The sequence below is a fragment of the Pygoscelis adeliae genome, unplaced genomic scaffold, assembly GCF_000699105.1.
Source record: "Pygoscelis adeliae isolate BGI_AS28 unplaced genomic scaffold, ASM69910v1 Scaffold170, whole genome shotgun sequence".
Lineage (NCBI taxonomy): Eukaryota > Metazoa > Chordata > Aves > Sphenisciformes > Spheniscidae > Pygoscelis > Pygoscelis adeliae.
In genome coordinates this window covers 2,236,957-2,256,550 of record NW_008824002.1, presented here as the reverse complement: position 1 = coordinate 2,256,550, position 19,594 = coordinate 2,236,957, and the positions used below count along the sequence as shown (strand labels likewise).

The 19,594-nt window shown below is 38.7% G+C and overlaps 2 protein-coding genes across 2 annotated transcripts in view; one reads left to right on the top strand and one right to left on the bottom strand.

Moving 5' to 3' along the window:
- The window catches only part of LOC103918068 (chromosome unknown open reading frame, human C4orf46), a 2,741-nt gene extending 2,419 nt beyond the window's left edge, over nucleotides 1-322 (bottom strand). Inside the window, exon 1 of the mRNA XM_009325311.1 lies at nucleotides 212-322. Coding sequence (XP_009323586.1) covers nucleotides 212-322 — 111 coding nt within the window. The remainder of the gene's footprint in view (nucleotides 1-211) is intronic.
- Nucleotides 38-19,305, top strand: ETFDH (electron-transferring-flavoprotein dehydrogenase). Its single transcript, XM_009325205.1, has 13 exons — nucleotides 38-122; nucleotides 1,758-1,904; nucleotides 2,719-2,948; nucleotides 3,848-3,929; nucleotides 4,199-4,317; nucleotides 4,639-4,716; nucleotides 7,637-7,783; nucleotides 9,602-9,742; nucleotides 11,742-11,885; nucleotides 15,639-15,807; nucleotides 17,616-17,798; nucleotides 18,139-18,360; nucleotides 18,673-19,305. The coding sequence occupies exons 3-13, from the start codon at nucleotides 2,727-2,729 to the stop codon at nucleotides 18,834-18,836; spliced, it is 1,671 nt and encodes a 556-aa protein (XP_009323480.1). The 5' UTR covers nucleotides 38-122; nucleotides 1,758-1,904; nucleotides 2,719-2,726; the 3' UTR covers nucleotides 18,837-19,305.
- Nucleotides 19,306-19,594: the final 289 nt, after the last annotated feature.

The window sequence follows — 19,594 nt, the reverse complement described above, 5'->3', positions numbered from 1 at the left end:
GGTGGGACGGCCCCAGCGGCCTCTCCCCGTCCGAAGGCGCCCCTGAAGGGGAGGGCAGAGCTGTCCGCGAGCGCTGGCCGCGTCGGAACTGCGGGTTGCTAACGTGTTCTGCCTGTAACGTGGTGCGTAAGAAGTGTACCTTTTTTTTGAGTGACAGTAGGTGTTACCTGTTTTAAGGGATAGAATGAAGCAGTTGCATGCGTGCCCTTACTGGCGAAGTAATTGTAGAGGCGGCATCCCGACAGCAGTTAGTAAAGAGCTGCGGAAGAGTAAAGTTTCTTCTTAGAGGTTGCTTGCAGCCCTTCGCGCGAACGCTTCGCATCCCGTTACCGAGGCTGTAAGCTCTCAGTGGCGTGGTGGCACAAGTTCAGTTCTCTCGCTGGGAAGAATCTGCCCCTTCAGGGTTTGGACCTGCCTTGGCAATTATTAGACGGGTCCCGAGCTGAATTTCACTTCTTCTGCGTGTGTGTGAAATAATTGACGCTTTCTTAACTATACTCTGTAATTCGTAGTACCGTCAGTTCTGCTCAAATAAAAATATCTCAAAAATTAAGTTGAGGTGTCATGTTTTAATGTGTAGGTGTAGTTGTTACCATGCTTGTAAAATACATTGCTTGTTCTCAGATCCTGCCTGCTTGCAGATAAAGGGTAATTAAGAGTCGTGAGATGGTATGATAATAGCTTTTATGTTATGTCAGTTAAGTACAAAATTGCTGTTAAGAAACCAACATAGATAATACTTACTACCTTGCATATAGAGACCAGTGTCCTGACTGTCACTGTGCAGAGTTACGATGGGGGATATTTGTGCTGGCCTTGCCAATCGCCTTTCTCAACAAAACATGTCGGTCGTAGGATGTTGGTGATTTTACTTACATAGTTTTACAGAAATACTCTACTTTAAGAAGGGGAATCCTTAAAGAAAGGAAAAATACCTGTCAAGGTGTATTAGTTCACAGATCTTTTAACTGTAACTAGTTTTGGTGCTAAACATACTAGTTCTCTGAGTACGAATTGCACACATCTTCATAATTTCTTTTGTGAAAGAGGAAAATCAGAACAAGAATGCAACATGTAATAGGCCTTCTGAACAGAGTCCTGTTTTGATCATTTTAAACTTTCATTTGGTCCATTTGCTTAAAAAGAATTGTTGCAAGAACAAATTAGAATTTAACGTATCTGCAGCAAAGGTAACGATTAACTGTATCTACTGTTCCTAGCTTTGGCTAAAGTATGCTTGGTTTTAAGTCTGAGCTTTTATTGTAGACCATGACATTTACTTTAGATGAATTGTCTAGTATCAGCCCAAACTGTGTGTCTCAACATGTGTTGAGATGTCAGAAGGGATGAACTTGCATGTCCTATCTCTACAGTTGTTTGGTCACTTTTAATGAAGTCTGAAATAAATCTTCTGAAGTTCAAACTGAACTAGGAACTTAAAATGTGTTTCACCTGTGTACACGCGTGTTATCTTATGTCAGCTGTCAGAAATGGCTGGCCAGTGTATTGAGTGGTATTATGTGAAGAATGCTTAAAGGGGAAGCTCCTCACTTTTTTTTTTTCTCCCCCAATACAAAATTATACAGCGCATTTCTAACTCGAAAATTTAAAAATCTGTGTTTATGGGTCCTCATCTTCACATCACCTGGTGGCCTTTGTGGGGGGAGCTGTCATATTTGTTGTGCCACTTGGGTCTCTGAAAAGTCGAAAAACTTGGAAAATGACTGATTTGACAAATTTGTTTTTTGTTTTTGCAGCACGTCAGTGCTTTCATGCTCTGAATTTGATAAAGAGAGACTGCCTTCCATCACTGCACATCGCAAGATGTGCATCTACTGCCTCTGTGCCTCGCATAACTACGCATTATACAATTCATCCTCGGGACAAAGACAAACGATGGGAAGGTAGGTGAAAAAACACATTCTTTAAAAGCTGCTTTATTGTTATTATTGCTTAGTTTTAAAGGTACTGAAATGTGTTGCTGTTTTTTTCTTTTTAGAGAAATTCTGTACTCTTAAATACAGTACTAATATTCCAAATGAAACTTTGTGGTTGCTATCTCACAATGAATGTCTTTAATGCTATAAAATGGGATCAGGTTAAACTTGATCCTAGTTATTTAAAGAAAATATATAAGCAGCTTTTGCTTTAGTGACTATCACAACAAGATTTAATTCTGTCAGGTATGTATCTGTTGGATTTTTTCAGTTGTTCTTACCATGAGAGTTTGTGAGAAAATAAGATTAATATGTATCTCTGGGCATTCCAGTCTCTTCATTCAGCAGTTTTAATGGCTTCAATTCCAGAAAAGATACTGATTAATTAGTGTAAAATAAAGTAACTTGTTCTGAATAAGGGTCTCTTTTCTTTTCTTTCTTCTTTACCTGGAGTTTCACTGAGTGTCTTTGATACAGCTAGCCAGCTGGGCTCTTAAGTTTAACGTTCTAAGGTGATACTTACTCGTGGTGCATAGAGATTGAGTATATGTTTTTATGGTATATCTCCTTACAACTTAAAAAGGGCTGATTTTACATTGGGGTGCTAATATCCTTCTGCACTCTTCCAAGTACTGAAGTGGGGATTCTGTTAAATTTTCAGCCTCCTTTTATGCATGGTAGTACTACTGCGATAGCCAGTATTACAGAGCAAGGTTTAGTGAGAGAGAGACTGGAGGAGATTGAAGATTGATTTATCCCTCTATCTTTTTTTCTATTATAGGGGTAAACATGGAAAGATTTGCAGAGGAAGCTGATGTTGTCATTGTTGGAGCAGGCCCTGCGGGTCTTTCTGCAGCTATTCGACTCAAACAGTTAGCTGCGGAGCATAGCAAAGAAATACGTGTTTGTCTGGTGGAAAAGGCTCCTCAGATTGGTGCGCATACACTGTCTGGTGCTTGTCTTGAGCCAAGGTCCTTACAAGAACTCTTTCCGGACTGGAAGGAGCGAGGGGTATGTATGAGCATGTAAACACTGAAATTAATCGCTGGCTTGTAATGAACTCCCTATCTGACTCATTCTGGTATGACTTAGTACCTTGGTACTTAGTACCATTTTAAGATATGTTGATCTAACAAAACAAAAAAGCCCCTACCTTCTTTTTAGTCTGTTTCCTTTAGTTCGACAATGCTAATCTTTTATGTCTACACAGATATGCTGTGGCCTTTGCTCTTTTATATAGTAGTCTTGCTGCATCTACGCAGTATGTCTGGTGCATCCTGGGATGCACTACACTTACTGCATGTATGTGCAGAATCCAGCTCCCGTGCACAAGCAGTAAGATGGTCGATTCCTAGCAATGTCAGACTTGTTGCGTCTGTATGATAGTTCTTCATAGTCTCAGGAAATGGCGCATAGTACAGTGATTTTTGTGCAGACATAGTGGTGTTACGGAGGCCTAAGATGCTTTTAGGAGGGAGGATAGCAAGAGATGAGCTGCCATCTCTGCCAGAACAGCCATCTGACTTACAGCCGGCTGCCTGCTGTCACCTGGGAGCTGCAAGAAGTGGGCCGTCGACTAGTTGTTTCATCTTACTGGGCTAAACATGCAAGTTGAGCTGCCTGCTTTAGAAAGCTCTAGAATATTGATGTAGTACAAGCCTGCGTACAAACTGTAGAAGTTATTGGCAAGGCCCTGTTCCAGATTTTTTTACCTCAGTAATTGTGTTACTTCTTGCCTGATGACTGCCTCATAAGGTATTTTATCTTCTCTCTTACAATGCTTCCCTGTAGAAGTGCTTTATTAAACCTTTAATTGACTGCCAGTTCGATTGTTTGATTTGGTTTTTTTTGTTGGATTGGCTAGAAAAACATAACTCTCAGTACTGTTTCTATTTTCTCTTTTTATGTAGGCTCCACTTAATACTCCTGTAACTGAAGACAAGTTTGGAATTTTAACAAAGAAATCTAGAATTCCAGTGCCAATTCTTCCAGGTAAAGTTTGGTGAGGTAATAAAAAGTCATCTTTCTCAGTATCTTTTTCAACTTTTCCATGAATGAAACGATTTGATTCAATGTAGCATACAGCAAGTGTATGTAGAATGTAATGGCTTCCAGTGATAGGGACCCTGTAGGTGATGGCTGTAATAATACATGGCATTACTGTGGAGACAGTAGTTGTAGAAGAAGATACATCTGATGTATACAACTTCTGTTATTTTGCTTAGTGTTCTGTTTTGTGTTTGTGTGTCTTTCTTGCCTAGGACTTCCAATGGTTAATCATGGAAATTACATAGTACGTCTGGGCCACTTTGTGAGTTGGCTCGGTGAACAAGCAGAAGCTTTGGGTGTTGAGGTTTATCCAGGCTACGCAGCAGCTGAGGTAATAATGACATCAGCGTGTATATGAAAAGCATTTCTGGAACCCCCTTCACTCGACTCCCAGTTTATTTGTACATTCACAACATTCATCTTAAAAGAAGTGTATTGTGAAAACCCTGTTTCAGTGCCTAAATTCCCTGGCCCAGATCCAGCAAAGTGCAAGTGGATCATACAGTATGTTAATACATACATAATCTTCAAGTTTGACTGTTAAAAACGTAGTGCTTAGAAGTTCTGCATTAGAACTTTTTATGAATGGATTGAAATGACAGATCATTAAAATGTTTGTTTGTTTGTTTGTTTTGTTTAAATATTTCCAAAGGTTCTTTTTCATGAAGATGGTAGCGTGAAAGGGATAGCAACTAATGATGTAGGCATTCAAAAGGATGGAGCGCCTAAAGTAAGTAGCTTTCTTACCCATCACTAGGGGTCTCATTATGGAAATTGTGATATATCTGCTTCTACTGCCATCAGTAGTCTTGCTGCAGCCTAAGAAAAAGTGTAAAATTCAGTACCTGTCTTCCCTCTCTGTATACAAAATGGATCGATTACCTGTGAAAGTTCTGGTCTCAGAATGTTGTAAACTACTTCTGAGATTAGCAGAAAAAGCCTTCGCAGAAGGAAGGTTTGTTTGAGGGTGACTTGAAGGAAATACTGTAAGGGTGTCTTGGCGTCTGTGAAAGCAGGAAACAAAGGAAGGAATTCCAGGAACTCCTGGAAAAAAGGTGCGAAGGTGAAACAGAAAGCTGTTGTCCAGCTGATAACTAGCAACATGTAAGAGTGTGCTTCTGGCTGATTTGTTTTCTTTGGTATGTACAACTGCAGTCGCCTTTGTTGACAGCCTGTCTACCTTGTTGGGGCAAGGTACAGACTGAAGCTCTGTACCTTTTTGCTGGTTGGTCACATTTCTGTATCCAGAGGGTGACTCCCTGCCCTAAGTGTCGGACTTTGACTGATTTTTAGTGGAACCCAGAACCTGCGGTAAGCGTGTCGCTTCCCTGTGCAATATGTAGGGAGAATTTGGCACCTCAGAACAACTTTCACACAGAATTATTTGGCTACAGAAATTACGGGTGCAAGTTCTTTCTTAAGATTTACTTTCTTTTATAAGGTTTCTTACTAGTTACATAGGGTTTCAAAGAGGTATTTACTTTCACATAAAAGTGTGGGCTATTTTCCCATTTAAGGCAGGGGATGAGAAGAAAGACTCGTTCTTGTTTTAAGAGAATACAGCCAATGAAGGAGGAAGGGGTGGCAGGGAAAAGTGACACATTTTCTCAGTGTAATATTGTCTGTCCCCTGCAGGGGGTAGACAGGCGCTTATTTTCAGGTATGGGTTTTCTCCAGTAGGAGACGGAAGTGATGCGTGCAACTTGCTGCGGTAATAAAGATTAATTGGGGGTTGGTTTGGTTTCAAAGTGGGGAGGAACTATGATTTAATTTTTTTTTAAAGCATCCTCAAAGCCTAGATTTCCCCCCCCGCCTCCCCATTTATTCTGGAAGAATGTGTCTGTTAACTTCTTTAATGCACATAATTAGTGTGCCACAACAGCAAACAAATTTTTGAGTATTCAAGTGTTTTAACTGTCAGTTAGGTCAGCTGATAATACCGCCAGCGTATAAAAGTTCAGGTAAATAAACGTAGTTTGTATAAACTTCAAGGCAAGAATATCTTCAATGTGTTTGTACAGAGCCTAATCAAATAGGCTGTGGTTAATGAATAGAATTTCACCTTGCAGTCGACACCAATCAAACAAAAATGCCAATGGAAAAAATGCACAGTAAAAAGTTGCACATTGATTCTTGTGTAGGTGCTGGAGAAGGATGTTAACTGTGAAATACAACTTTGTCATGTTACTGAAATGTTTCAAATTCATGAATTCTGATATTTACAATGTGGAGTCATATGGTTACTGCTGGCTTTCTGATCCTACTGACTTGTTATTCTGCTCCTGGGAATCTTTTTTTTTCCCATTTAAATGTTTAAGCATTGTTAATATTGTTTTTTCCTGGTTGCTTTCAGTAAATGGAGGTCATCTTAAGAGCTTATGAGCATTCTTCAGCAAAAACATAATAAAAATTTGTTTACTTAGAATTCTAATATTAAATAAATAAAAATACTCCCAAACTTTTAAGTCATTGCTCTAAGTTGGTTTATTTTATATAAATCTACTTCAAATCGGACAGTATATATTTTTAATCTTTAGATCAAGTAGTAAGTTCCTGTAGTTCTCTTAGTATTTTGTAAGCTTAGTTCACTTTCAGGTTGGCAATCAGAAATTCAATGAATACACAAAAAAATTGGCAAAATCTTGTAACTCCTGTTTAAAGGTCATTCCCAACTAGAGGGAACATTTTCATTTGCTAGCTTTTTTCAGAGATTTCCAAGCAGTAAGTTACAAGCAGATTTCACCTGAGAGACAATTCAAAACCAAAGCAATAAGCTTCTTCTGGACCTATGCTGGTTTACCTTGAGATGGTTTTATTGGGTACTGCTGGATATGTTCATCCAAAACTGTCTTCATTATCTGTTTCAACGTTAACCTTTCTGTCTCAAATCAAGTTTTTTTCTTTCTTTCCCTGCAAGATTATGTATATTTAGAATCTTGTATCCTCGTATTGCAAATATAATCTAGTAATATTCTCGTCCAATGCGCTCACATATGCAGGTGACATGCTCGTACGTGAGTATGCTGGTTCCCCTTATCTTCCCCTCAATCTCATTGTTGGAATTTTTGATGAGAGTTTTTTTTATAGTGATACTTAACATAGTTTAATTTTACTGCATGTTTTAACATGTAAGATTGGTGTAATATTATAGTAACTTTATTCTGAGGTAGTGGGTTCTTTTGGGGGCAGGGGTGATGCAGGTTTTTCTGATCTGGTGTGTCTGTCTAGCCTCTATCATATATGTGTGTGTGGAGGGGATTATGTTTTATTGTAATGTGACTTCATGAGCAAAAATTAAACTGTGAAGTTATAGGTTAAGATTCTTCGTTCTGTTAGGGTTTCTTTGCATCATAGGAACGAGCAGATGTGATTTAAGTATCCTCCGATCTGGAAGAGATTCTTTTTTTTTCAGTAGCGAACGGCGATTTCACTGTAGTGCTGCTTTGCTGGAATCCCCTTACAAGATTTGCCAGGGGTGTATCATGGTTAGGTGGAAAAGACAACTGGACTAGAGCCATAGCTTGCGATGGTTTGTAGGTTCTGGGCAATGCCACAAAGTAGTGTAAAATCACTTTATTGTCCTCCAGTTTCTTGCTATGAGTTTGGCGTGGCACAGATCTAACCGCCGATGAAATGCTTTACTTTTGCAGGCTACCTTTGAAAGAGGCTTGGAACTCCATGGTAAAGTCACAGTCTTTGCTGAAGGTTGTCATGGGCATCTAGCCAAACAGCTGTACAAAAAATACAATCTAAGGGAGAAATGTCAACCCCAGAGCTATGGCATTGGACTGAAAGAGGTATCACCTGCATAATTTTAACAATTAGGGAAAATACTGTGAAGCTATAAGGTAGTTTCTGTTTGCTTTCAGGCTAACTTATGTAAGACATTAGAATGATAGATTTTCAGTTACACTTTCAGACTTCGGAATCTTTGCTATTCTGAAGCTGATCAGAGAAGATGCTCCCTGAATATTGTGACTGTTTTGTTTCAGCTGCTTCTTCTTTTATATCTGTGTTATAACTAGAGGTACCTGTGAATCCACTCTGTTAATGTCTTAATTTGATTTCAAATTACATTCATTTGTGAAATCAGTTTTCAGTACTTTTACTAAATGAGAGAGGGATTCATGCTGCCTAATTGTAGGGGGGTTTAGTACCTGAGAAGGGGAGGAAAGGCTTTCTACGGATTTTCTGTATATTCATTAGAGAGAGAGAAAAGGGCTGTTGCAGATGATGACTCATGCTCTCTGAAACACCTTTTGGATGACCTTTTTTCCCCAAAAAATCCCTTCACTGGGTTTATAAAATTGGGATAAGGATCAGCTTTCCTTTTTGAAATATCTTATACTCGGGAAGTATCACTCATGAAAAAGAACTGTGTTATTTAGAATATGTTCAGAGTTTCACTATAACTCATTCTTTATTTATTACTTTAAGCATGTACTTCCAGCTACAAAATACTTGTTTAAATAATTAGTTTACACTTCTGCAGAGAATAACCACTCTGTAAATGTTGTGATGTATGGCGTAGTATTAGTTACAATTTCTAATACCTAAGTTGTCATTAAAGCAGGGTTTTACTGTAGAGTTCTTCTGCTTCCAGATGAGACTGTGTCTGCTTTGGCAAATAGGACAGTCCAATAGGAATGGATCTGTAAAGTGAAATAGTTGGTGCTGATGAGCAGATATCCACACTATGCACGTTTCAGCATTATTTTTACTTCGGACTAGCTTTGGTCTAGGCCCATGGACTGAGTGCCCTTTCGTGACTGGAATGCTTTAGGTCGGCTTCTGGAGCCTGTCTTACAGTTTAGTTTCATGTGAAAGGAATCCAGTTCATGCCTTCCATGGCTGCTGTACGATGTGAACCAAGGCACAGTAAGCGGGAGGAATCAGGAATCCTGCTCAACAATGTGCTCCTTAATCTAAGCTGGAACATTAATGTAGATGTGCCCTCTCCATGCTTGAGCTGATCTAATGGTGCTCAGCTGCCCTCTTGTCATTAGACTGCACCTGGCATATAACTCCACGGTGAAGAGATGTTTTGTGAAATGAGCAGAAAATTGACTCACTGGTGGAAATGTGAAGATGCTTCTGTGAGTTCAGCATGGGTCAGATGAGTACTGGAGATGTGTAGGAGAGAGCAGAGAGAGGACAACCTGTTTGACAGCAAATATTTGGATCAGCTCAGACATATTGTTAAGCCTAACCTTGAAAAACTTGTGAAGAAATTGCAGTGGTTCATATGAAAAAATAAAGCGTTTAAAGAAAAGAGTCAATGTAAGCATTGCATTCCTTGGCAGAAGTATCTATCAAAGTCACTAATATAAAGGGTCTTGTAGTTGAATTAAAATTTTGGGTATAGTGCTGGAGTCTCTTGAAATGTTGCGCATCAGAAAACGTGACTGAAAGAGAAGTATTAGGAAATTCTTACATGGTAACCTAAAACAAGTATTTGTGCTTATTACCTGATATTTTGCTGTATGAGTTTATGCATTGGTCATCGCAGTAAGTTAATTTTCTTCTATACTTATTTGTGTGTTTGTCTTTTATTATATTATTGAAAGGCCATTACTTGGCAATAGAAAGTAATTTTTTTGTGATCTTCATTTCAGTTATGGACTATTGATGAAAAGAAATGGAAACCAGGAAGAGTGGAACATACTGTAGGCTGGCCTTTAGACAGACGTACATACGGAGGATCCTTTCTTTATCACTTAAATGAGGGTGAACCTTTAGTTGCTCTTGGATTTGTGGTGAGTGAAGGTGTTTATTTCATGCTTGTTTGTTGTTGTTTGGGCTTCATTTTTATGCAATTTCTTTTCTCTGTTTTAATGTGAAGATTAAAACACAAGAGTTGCAACGGACCAAATTCAGTGCGTTCTCAGTCTTGAGTGTGTTTATTCTCATATTCGTGAAGGTTAATTTGTCACATTAATCTGTCTTTAATGTAGTGTCTTTTATTAAGAACAAAATGGAAAACTTACAAATGCCTTTTTTGCAAACCAAACAAATTTTGGTAAAGCCAAAACCGGATGATTATTCAAAACTGTGCTCGCAAAATTTTTGCAAGCTAGGAAATACCTAAATCACATACACTTTGTACAATTCAGTTTCCTCATTCATGTGTCAACCTTGGGTGCATGTGCAGTTTATGAGAGAAGCACATAAAGTGTAGCACTCCGCGGTTCCACAAGCAGCATCCCTTCCATTTCTGAGATCTTCAGTTTGTTCTTACCATTTTTCGCCCCGTTTGACGTGTGCCCTCTTTAGCAACTGTCTCTCTGAATTGGACCGGCAGCTTCTTACTGCCTCTTTATCAGAAGCGTTGAGATCGCTAGAGAGGCTGTTGTTCTGCCAGCCGGTGGTGCAAGGAGCAATGGTTGGAAATGTTTTGCTAGCACCTACAGTCCTAAATGAAGCATGCGCTACTTATCCTGTGCGTGTGCTTTACACACAGATGTTGTAAGAGTCAGGGACACATTCTGCACTTTTAGCAGCATGGGATTGAGGTGACCCTTTGGTCTCCTAGATTTCGGAAGGATTCCTGAGTGCATGGTGGGGGGGGAAGCTGTATTTTTGTCTAACCGTTCTGTAAGAAACATTGAAAAAACTTGTTAGCTTTTCTTAGACATACATACTTGTCCTGTGCAGATTTCCAATATTGGAATTAATAAGTACGGACAGTAGACATTCAAATGCTGTTTGTTTTTTAGAAGGGTAGAGAGCTCTGATTCTTACAGAGAATGGTAATCAGTAATGTTCATATTATCTTCAGTTCAGACAGGAGAAAATCAACTTTTGTGTGAACACACAAGCACTTTTTTGTCTTTGAACTTTACGCCTATGTCAGTCTGAGCTGATTCTTGGAGTAGGATTATCTTGCACGTGTTTTGAAAATTGTTCATTAACTTTATCTAGCAAGGAAAGTAGATGCAAACAGTGCTCTAAAGGCAGTGAGCTGCGGAGAAATCAAGGTACTGTTTGTTACTGACTCACGATATGTTTTGTTACTTGTCTCAAATAAAGCTTACAGGAACCAGGAATAATCCCTTTCTCAAAAGGGGAAAATTTGGCAACATAAGTCCTTTTGGGAGTATATTAAAGATGGGAAGTGCAGAGTGTATCTTTGAGCAAATTCTCAAATGCATAAGAAGAATCCTAGGCATCCAGCCAATTGGCAGTCTTTTCCCCCCATTTTCTGCTTTCATCATTGCTCCCCTGTGCTTTATTACAATGGCTCACCTAATTGGAAATGGTAATTGACTCCGCTAAACTATGTGAAGAACTGTTTAAAATGTGTGAGCACAAGGGCATAACTATCTAGAAATAATTGTTTACCTCCTCTTCCAGCTTTTCTAGGGCAAAGAGGTTTTGAAACACAAATTTAAAACAAGTTTTCTCGCTTGTCCTGCCCATTAAACCATGTTTAATTTAATTCCACTATTTTATTTCAAAGATGGAATGCAGTTAAATTATGTTACAATGCAATTAAATATTTTCCATGCTTTGGGTTTCAGGTAGGGCAGAAAACAGTCTTATAGCAGCAAATTCTCAGATTTGCTTCTACTATCCTGTTAATAGAATGCATTTTTGGCAGTAGTTTCTCCAAGTAGAAAGATCCTGAGGTTGGTTTAGTATAAAATAGATTTAAAGAGTTGATGTGGTAATATGTGATTGTTTTCTTTTCAAACTTTTGTTGAAATTTCATACTTTGTTTTCATTAATGTTGTACTTTTTTTTTTTTTTTTTAAGGTTGGTTTAGATTATCAAAATCCCTATTTGAATCCATTTAGGGAGTTTCAGAGGTGGAAGCACCATCCTAGTGTACAGCCTACTTTGGAGGGTGGAACAAGGATTGCCTATGGTGCCAGAGCGTTAAATGAAGGTGGTTTCCAGGTAACTTTTTCATGAAGTTTTTTACTTTGAGTTCTCTATAGCCGTGTTTTCAGTGCTGTAGATTCAGGTTGCATGCTGTTGGGGAAACGACTGAACTATAATAAAGATGAATAAGGCTGAATTTTCTGGACAGAAAAGCCTTGTTATCTTGCTGGATACTGGCTGCTGAGATTTGCTAGACTTAGTGTCTGTCGTACTAAAAATCTTCTGACATAGTCACTTTACTTTCAAAATGAAATATGAAGTAGAGCTTATTGCAATCAGATGTGTTCAGCAGCAAAGAAGCTACAGATAATTCTTTGTTGTGCCTGGAACCCTGGGGAAGAGAGGGTAGCACCACTCGTCTATTGTTTTTGTGGCGTTGGGGGAAGGGAGCGTATTTTCCAAATTACTTGTTCATCCTAGCAGAGGGAACTTCTTTCCAATGTTTGACCCTTAAGTCAGTGATGGTGCTGAAATTGTTATGTAGCTTGGCAGATAAAAGTCTCCGCCTCCTCAAGTACAGATACCTCTGGTATCTTTCATGCACAACTTTGAATTTCTGCTTTCTTGGGAGATGGAGTACCTTCTTCATTTTGTTCCCTTAAGGAGTCTAAAAGCTTAAATTTTAAAAATGTGTTCATTGAGACTTAAGGTCAGTTGAAAGGGTTGGAACAACTTGCGGGAGAAATAGTCTAGAATTTAACAGCTAAAGTCCTTTCAACCTGTTAGCTTCTTATGTGGGAGTCCTGAAACACGGGATGTGGCTGGGTGTCCTGGACTCCCAGATCCATCTTCTAGATGCTCCTTTCAGTTTGGAACTTAAAACTAGCCTGAGCGTTCATGATCCGCAGCCTGTGTGTGGGGCCATTCCATTCTGCTCTCTGACTACTTTGTCTTTCTTCTTTGGTACAAATGTGGCTTTGTGCAGCTCTTGCAATACAAGTAGAATTTCAACAGCAGCGTAACTCTTGCCACAGTCTTGTGGAGTTAGGCTTTGACACCAGTGTGCATGCCTGGGACGGAGTTGTGTGGGTTCAAGCAGCCTGCGGGTTGATTACGTTGTCCACTCTCAAGTGGAAATATGTCATATTACGTTGTAACACGACTGTGTTACTAGCTTATTTCAGAAACCATTGTCGGTCCATTATTGACACAGGTAAGATACAAAATGCCAGGATGTTTTAATCTAGACTTTTATGCAAGGGGGGGCTTCTCTTTCCACCCCATGCACTGGTTTCTCTATCGCAGATAGTCATTGAATTTCTGGCTTTGATGAAGTAGCCAGATTGTGACTTCAGTTGCATATTCGTTACACTGCTTGAAGCATATGGCTGAAAGAACATGATATTTTTTAAGTCACTTACAGACATTGTTTGTGCTGTTACACAGGCAGTAGGACTACAGCTCTTGCTCATCTCTGCCTAATCTCTGGACTTTCTTCTTTGCTGGATTTAAAACATGTCACTTTCTTTGCACTGTTCCTCATATAAAAGCATGTTTTTTGTGTTTTGGGGTTTTTTATTTCCTGTAGATAGAATTGTCTAGTTAATCATGAAGTCACATTTTTAAATGGCTTTTTTTAATACATGCTTTCAGTAAAAAAAAAGCTTTATTGATGAGTCACTTAGGAAGACTTTTAAGATTAGCTCTTCTTTTGCATGTGTTGCTTTGATTAATAACTGTAGCAGTCTGACTCATTTGCATCACTGGAGTCCAGGAATATTTTCTTATGTAAGTAGTTCTGTAGCTCCAGTTTTCATTTTGGTGACAGTATTGCATCAAATAGGTGTATAAAATTACCATCAATCTGAACTTTTTTGTCCGTTATAGATAACCTTATGACCACGTTCTTTAGTCTTTAACATGCAGTGATGCTAAGTTGGTGTGAGAGAGAGCAAGTGCTTTTGGATGTTTCCCTGATTTTGTAGCTTTTTGGGATATGTGGAGGGAGGGGACAGAGTTTAATAGACTACATCTACATAGCTATTATTAATTTTGTTTATTAAAGGTGCAAAATCAAGCACCTAAAATTAAGAAATTCCCATGTGCCCTCTGTTTCATCTCCATTTTGTCAAAAACTTTTAAAAGATTTAAGAGTTTTGTGGAAGAAATAAAAGGTGTTGCTGTTGAGCAATGTGTATTATGAATATCAGGGAAAATAACCTTCGTATTGATGACCCATGCAAGTGTCAAACGATAGACTCACTTACCAGATTTTCAACCCTGAGGTGAGCTAAGGGGAGGAGAATGTGGGGTTCCTTGTCTGCTGGGAGGGGAGGACTCTGCAGGGAGCAGGAGTCTCCCCTTCCTCCCTCCTCCAAATCAGCCTTGTTTTGTCTACTTGCTGCCAAGAGGGTGGTGGCTTCTTCAGGTGCTCACGGTTGAAAGGATTTCACCTTGTATCTCAAGGGCAGGGAGGTCTCGTGCCATGCTGGCGTGATGCGTTCCTTCAGCTCGATAAACTGACTGTGAAAACAGGCACCAAGTGCCGTAGTACTAATCATGAGAATTACTAACGAAGCTGCAGTACGTGTAACCTTTTGCGTTATATGACTAATCTCATTTATACTTTGACAGTATGTTGGTCACTAAGTACCTATTAAGCGCAACAGTTGTTGCAGAAGAAAAATACTTGATCACCATCTTTTTATGTAATTCAGAGTCAGTCGAGAAATTTTTCTATGCTTATGTCAGTGCTGCATCATTGCATCCTAATAGATATGACGGAATAACTGTTTTCAGCCGAAGGTCTTGTGAAAAGGAAGGATGTCCTACATACTTAATTCCTTTGAAATACTGTTATATAGCAGAACTTATGACTTCTGGTCACTGAAAAGTAAGTTAAAACTTGTAGTTGTGTTTTCAGCCTAAACTACCTTTCCTACAAACCAAATCACTAAGTCTGTGATTAAACAACTTGCCCGAAACACAGGGGAAATGATGTGTAGTACAACTTTTTTTTAGTGGCAACTATATGAATATTCAAAAGTGGCCAGCCCTGGGTGAATAGTAAACACGTAACAATTGAACAAGCAGAAGAAACAAAATGTTTGTTTCAGATCATCTTGAATTTCAAGGGATACATTTTTTTGACATATTTCATGAAATAAAACTACTTGTTTGGGGTCAAATTATTTAGGCTATTAAAAAATGAATTCTTTCAGGCAGCTTTAATAAGCGAGTTGACTGTCCTCAATGACGTTATGCTTCTTACAGAATGGGAGTAAGACAATGATTTTGCACCAAAAATGTATTTGTTGGCTGCTGACCAACTTCTAAAATAAGCGGGACCTGGAGAGGGTCGAGGAGGGCATTGTGCAGTTTCACAGAAAAGATTCGGGGGGAAAAAAGCACTGAGTAATAAACTGTTAGATGAGATGCATCAACTTACTGTGTGGAAAACGGGAACACAAATGTCTCTTTTTTTTTTTAAAGAATTCACTTAAGTTCTTAAAGGAGGAAAACGGTATCGGTGGGTGACATACCACAGTCTTGTTGCAGACTGTGTTGCAACTGGAAAGAGGATATAAGGAAAATATTGTCATTATTTTATACTCAGTCCCAGTATGACGTCTGTATTCTTATTTGCTTACTATGCCAAAATTCCCTGATTAAGTGGAGCAACTCTGGTGTATTTTTAGATAGTGCACATACAAGTCTAAAAATGTAAAGGACACTCAAGCCTCATGCCAGTTTCATTTTCAGAATGTTATTTTCACTTTAAAAAAACCAAAAACAAACAAACCACTTTTCTTTCTGTTTCCTCTTCAGTCCATACCCAAACTCACCTTCCCAGGTGGATTATTAATTGGTTGCAGTCCTGGACTCATGAACGTTCCTAAGATCAAAGGGACACATACCGCAATGAAAAGCGGCATGTTGGCTTCAGAAGCCATCTTCAGCCAATTAATCAATGAAAATCTCCAGTCAAAGACAATAGGTAAGATCACTGTACTTTGATTTGTAATTACCTTGTGTTCAGTTGGAACCACCAACAGCTTAGCGGTAACTAAATGTGTCTGAAAGAATTAGTTGGGAATGCAAATAAATCATTAAATGAGTGTGGTGGTTTAAAAAGATACCTATTGTTTATTTACTATTTATACTGTTAAATGATTTAAGAAAGAAATTAAAGTTTTGCTTAGTTATTCTTAAGTATTGATCCTACTGCTAGAACAAAAATATGCCTCTAATGAGCATCTGAAAAGTAAGCTTACACTTCCTGTATAAGTAAACAAGAATAGTATATGTTTCATTCCTACAAAGATGTTAAAAATTAGCACTTTGTTTCAAAAAGTATTACTGAAAGACTACAGAATCAGAGAGAAAAAAATTAGAAGGAACAGATTAAATGTAAGCAAAACAGGGTGAGACTTTTCAAGTTTGCTCTTCACTGTTTTAATTGCTAGGATACTTTTTTCCTTCAGTCCTCTTTTTCTGTCTTTAATTTTATAGTCTTCTCAGTTTGAGACTACGTGTATTTCCTATTACATGTAATGCAAGCACATTGAAGTAATCACCTGATGCTGACCGCATTGTAGCGATTCATTTAAGTCTTGCTTGTTCCCTTAAATCTGTTAACAAAGACTGTACAGAGAGAGAAACCAATTAGAATTTCAGTCAGTCTGGAGATGGACGCTATAGCCAGGTGCCACCTGATTATTATTTTAGAAATTTCTTCTCTGTAGTGGTGATTCAGTCCTAGTGAGCTCTCATTCAGCTGAAACATGCAATACACCTTGCCACAGAGGGTATGCTGAACAATTAAAACTTCAACTAGTATAACAGGTTGAAATGCTTCGAACCCATCTGAGACAATAAACACTCCTACTGGGTAGCGTGCCACTCGTTTTGATTATGGACAGACAGGTTTTATAAGCTGTTTACGGTTTTGTCAAGACAGTAGAACATTACAGCCCACTTTCTTCTCTGTGCATAGGTAACAAGCTTTTTTCCAGAGGCTTATGAGAGACAGAAAATATGGACTGAAGCATGTTTTCATGTATAGACAAGGCTTAAAACTGATTCCTTAGAACATCTATTCCTATACAGTAGTAATGGAGAACGGTGAAGGGGAAGCTCTCGGAAAATTTTCATTTGAAGAAACTTTTTTTTTCCTAAGATAATGACTTGGCTTTAACTACACTGCAGTAGGTGTGTCATGTCAAGCGTGCAATGTCTAGTGTTTGCAAAGAATATAATCAAAGAGTTTAAATCAAAACTTTGTAGTCTACGGTATCTCATTAACTTCCTCATTACAAAGGGAGAAAAATTGTTCTCTGGCACTGGCATCATCCACTGGGTCATAGCCATAGTTACTGAAATCGGAATGTTTGTGGTTGCCTAACTTTTAAAGAAAAAGCTTTTGAACTTGACAACTTTAAAATTAGAAACCTGGCTCTTGGATCACAGGTATGAGCGAGTAGCTGTTTTCCCATAGAGGTGCCAAATATAGCCACCTGGCCAGTTATCTTTATATTTTGCTGAGGTTTGTGGCAATTTAATGCTTCTTGTGGGTCATTTAATAGAGGCTACAAAGGAGCAGTAGATATCTGCCGATAACTGCCGACAAAACGGATCTCCCCAAGAGGCTGAAATATGTTGCCTAGTATATTCCTAGCTTACTGTTCTGAAATTCTCATTTTGCTGCCTTCATTGCTAACGATTGCCTTTATTCAGCAATTATTTTTTATTTCAAGGATAGTCTTTATGTACTGTAGGTACCTAACAAGTAATGTACTGCCTTAGGACTTGATGTGCAAGAATACGAAGAGAACCTGAAAAAGTCCTGGGTGTGGAAAGAGCTGTATGCGGTTAGAAACATCCGGCCATCCTGCCATAGCATACTTGGGGTGTATGGAGGAATGATTTACACAGGTATATTTTATTGGCTACTGAGAGGAATGGAACCATGGACATTAAAACATCCAGGTAATTTCATTATCTCCTGAAAGAAGATACTAAATGTGTATGTCAGTCTTTTCTGGTCTCAGTTGAAGCTTGAGTACATCTGGTCAAGTGGTGAGGCCTTAAAGTGTAGAAAAGAAATCGAGAAGGCAGTGAAGCAGACTTTGTCATATTACGTGGCATATAATGTAAATGAAGACATTAAAACACTATTCTACTTAGCGTGGTTTTTTGTCTCATGAAAAATGCTACCTTTTGTGAAATACTTCATTCTGATGACAAGGGAAGTTAATTAAACTACTCTTGAGTAACTGCAAATTACCGTAATTCTATACTGAAACTTATTTATTAAAAATATATTTAGGACCAGATTTTGCTCAGCTCAAGCCAGCCAAAGATTGCACGCCTATCGAATACCCAAAGCCTGACGGAAAAATCAGTTTTGATCTCCTGTCGTCTGTGGCTTTAAGCGGTACAAACCATGAACATGACCAGCCTCCTCATTTAACTCTCAAAGACGACAGCATCCCTGTGAGCAGGAATTTGGCTGTATTCGATGGACCGGAACAAAGATTTTGTCCAGCAGGTAGGTAATAAAAATGTGCGTCTGAGCTGCTTTTGCAAGACAAAAGACTAAGTACTTGAGGAAGAATCCACTTGGCCTACTACTTACTTCAAGCATCCTATCCCAATCCTCCTCCTAGAAGGGGGTTCAAGTGCAGGTCTTAAAACATATATTAACAGTACTTTCATGACAAACTAATTAGTAAACATGGAAGGAGGCAGTTGAACTACACTGGTGATATACTTCCCTCATTACGCTTCCTGATAAGTAGTAGAGCATACATGCAGGGGGAAACTGTTCACCGAAGTGATAGCTCTCTTTTGCTCTTGGCAGGAGTTTATGAATATATTCCTCTGGAAACAGGACAAGGATCAAGACTGCAGATAAATGCTCAGAACTGTGTCCACTGCAAAACCTGTGACATTAAAGACCCAAGCCAGAACATTAACTGGGTAGTGCCTGAAGGCGGAGGAGGACCAGCTTATAATGGGATGTAAACTGACGGGAAATCTATTCAGTGACTTCTGATCACCAACAAATATTTTATGCTGCAGTGTAATTAAAGTACAGCACTGACTTGAATGTTAAAGCGTTTGAGAGTAATGTGCCATTCTGAATACTAGGTGTGACCATTGCATTAAATGGAAAGTTGGTGCCTTCTGGTTAAACCCTAGCCTTATTTAAATAGGACTTCTTTACAGGAGTTGTGCGGCAGGCAGAAGAAAGTTCTTCTCAGGACTGACATAGGAACTTTGGATCTTGGATTTATTGCTGAAGTTCAGTGATAACAGGAGCCATATCCAGAATCGTGGGTATGGTGGAAGAATTTAGTACCTACCCTTAAAAAAAGTATTTTCTCTCTCTTTCTGGAGTGATTCACTGTATGTAATCCTGCCCTGCAGTAAGGAAAATACATCAGTCTAGAAAATTGTCACTGCTTTTAAGTGTTACAGATTTTACATCAAATTTACAGTTAGATGTTTTTTTCTGATGATAATAGGGAGCCCATCTGCAATACAACCTGTAAAGCGGTTTAAGAAAAAGGTGTAATATTGCACCTTCATTGTATGTCTACCAGCATTTTTATTCCTTACAACAAAGCAGGCCTGCTCTAATAAAAACTAATAGAAACTGCCTCAGTTGTCTTGGTGTGAAACCAAGCTTCTTAGGAAGCACTAACTATTAAGCTGCAAAAACACAACCGCTACTGATTTACACATTAGAAACACACCTGAGCGGCAAAACAAGTTATTAC

What these genes read in the sequence shown, in the direction of transcription:
- ETFDH (XM_009325205.1), top strand. Translation starts at nt 2,727, where the DNA reads ATGGAAAGATTTGCAGAGGAAGCTGATGTTGTCATTGTTGGAGCAGGC. An exon ending in AAAAGGATGGAGCGCCTAAA is followed by an intron (nt 4,717 to 7,636) that starts GTAAGTAGCTTT and finishes TTACTTTTGCAG; the next exon opens with GCTACCTTTGAAAGAGGCTT. An exon ending in ACAAAGATTTTGTCCAGCAG is followed by an intron (nt 18,361 to 18,672) that starts GTAGGTAATAAA and finishes TGCTCTTGGCAG; the next exon opens with GAGTTTATGAATATATTCCT.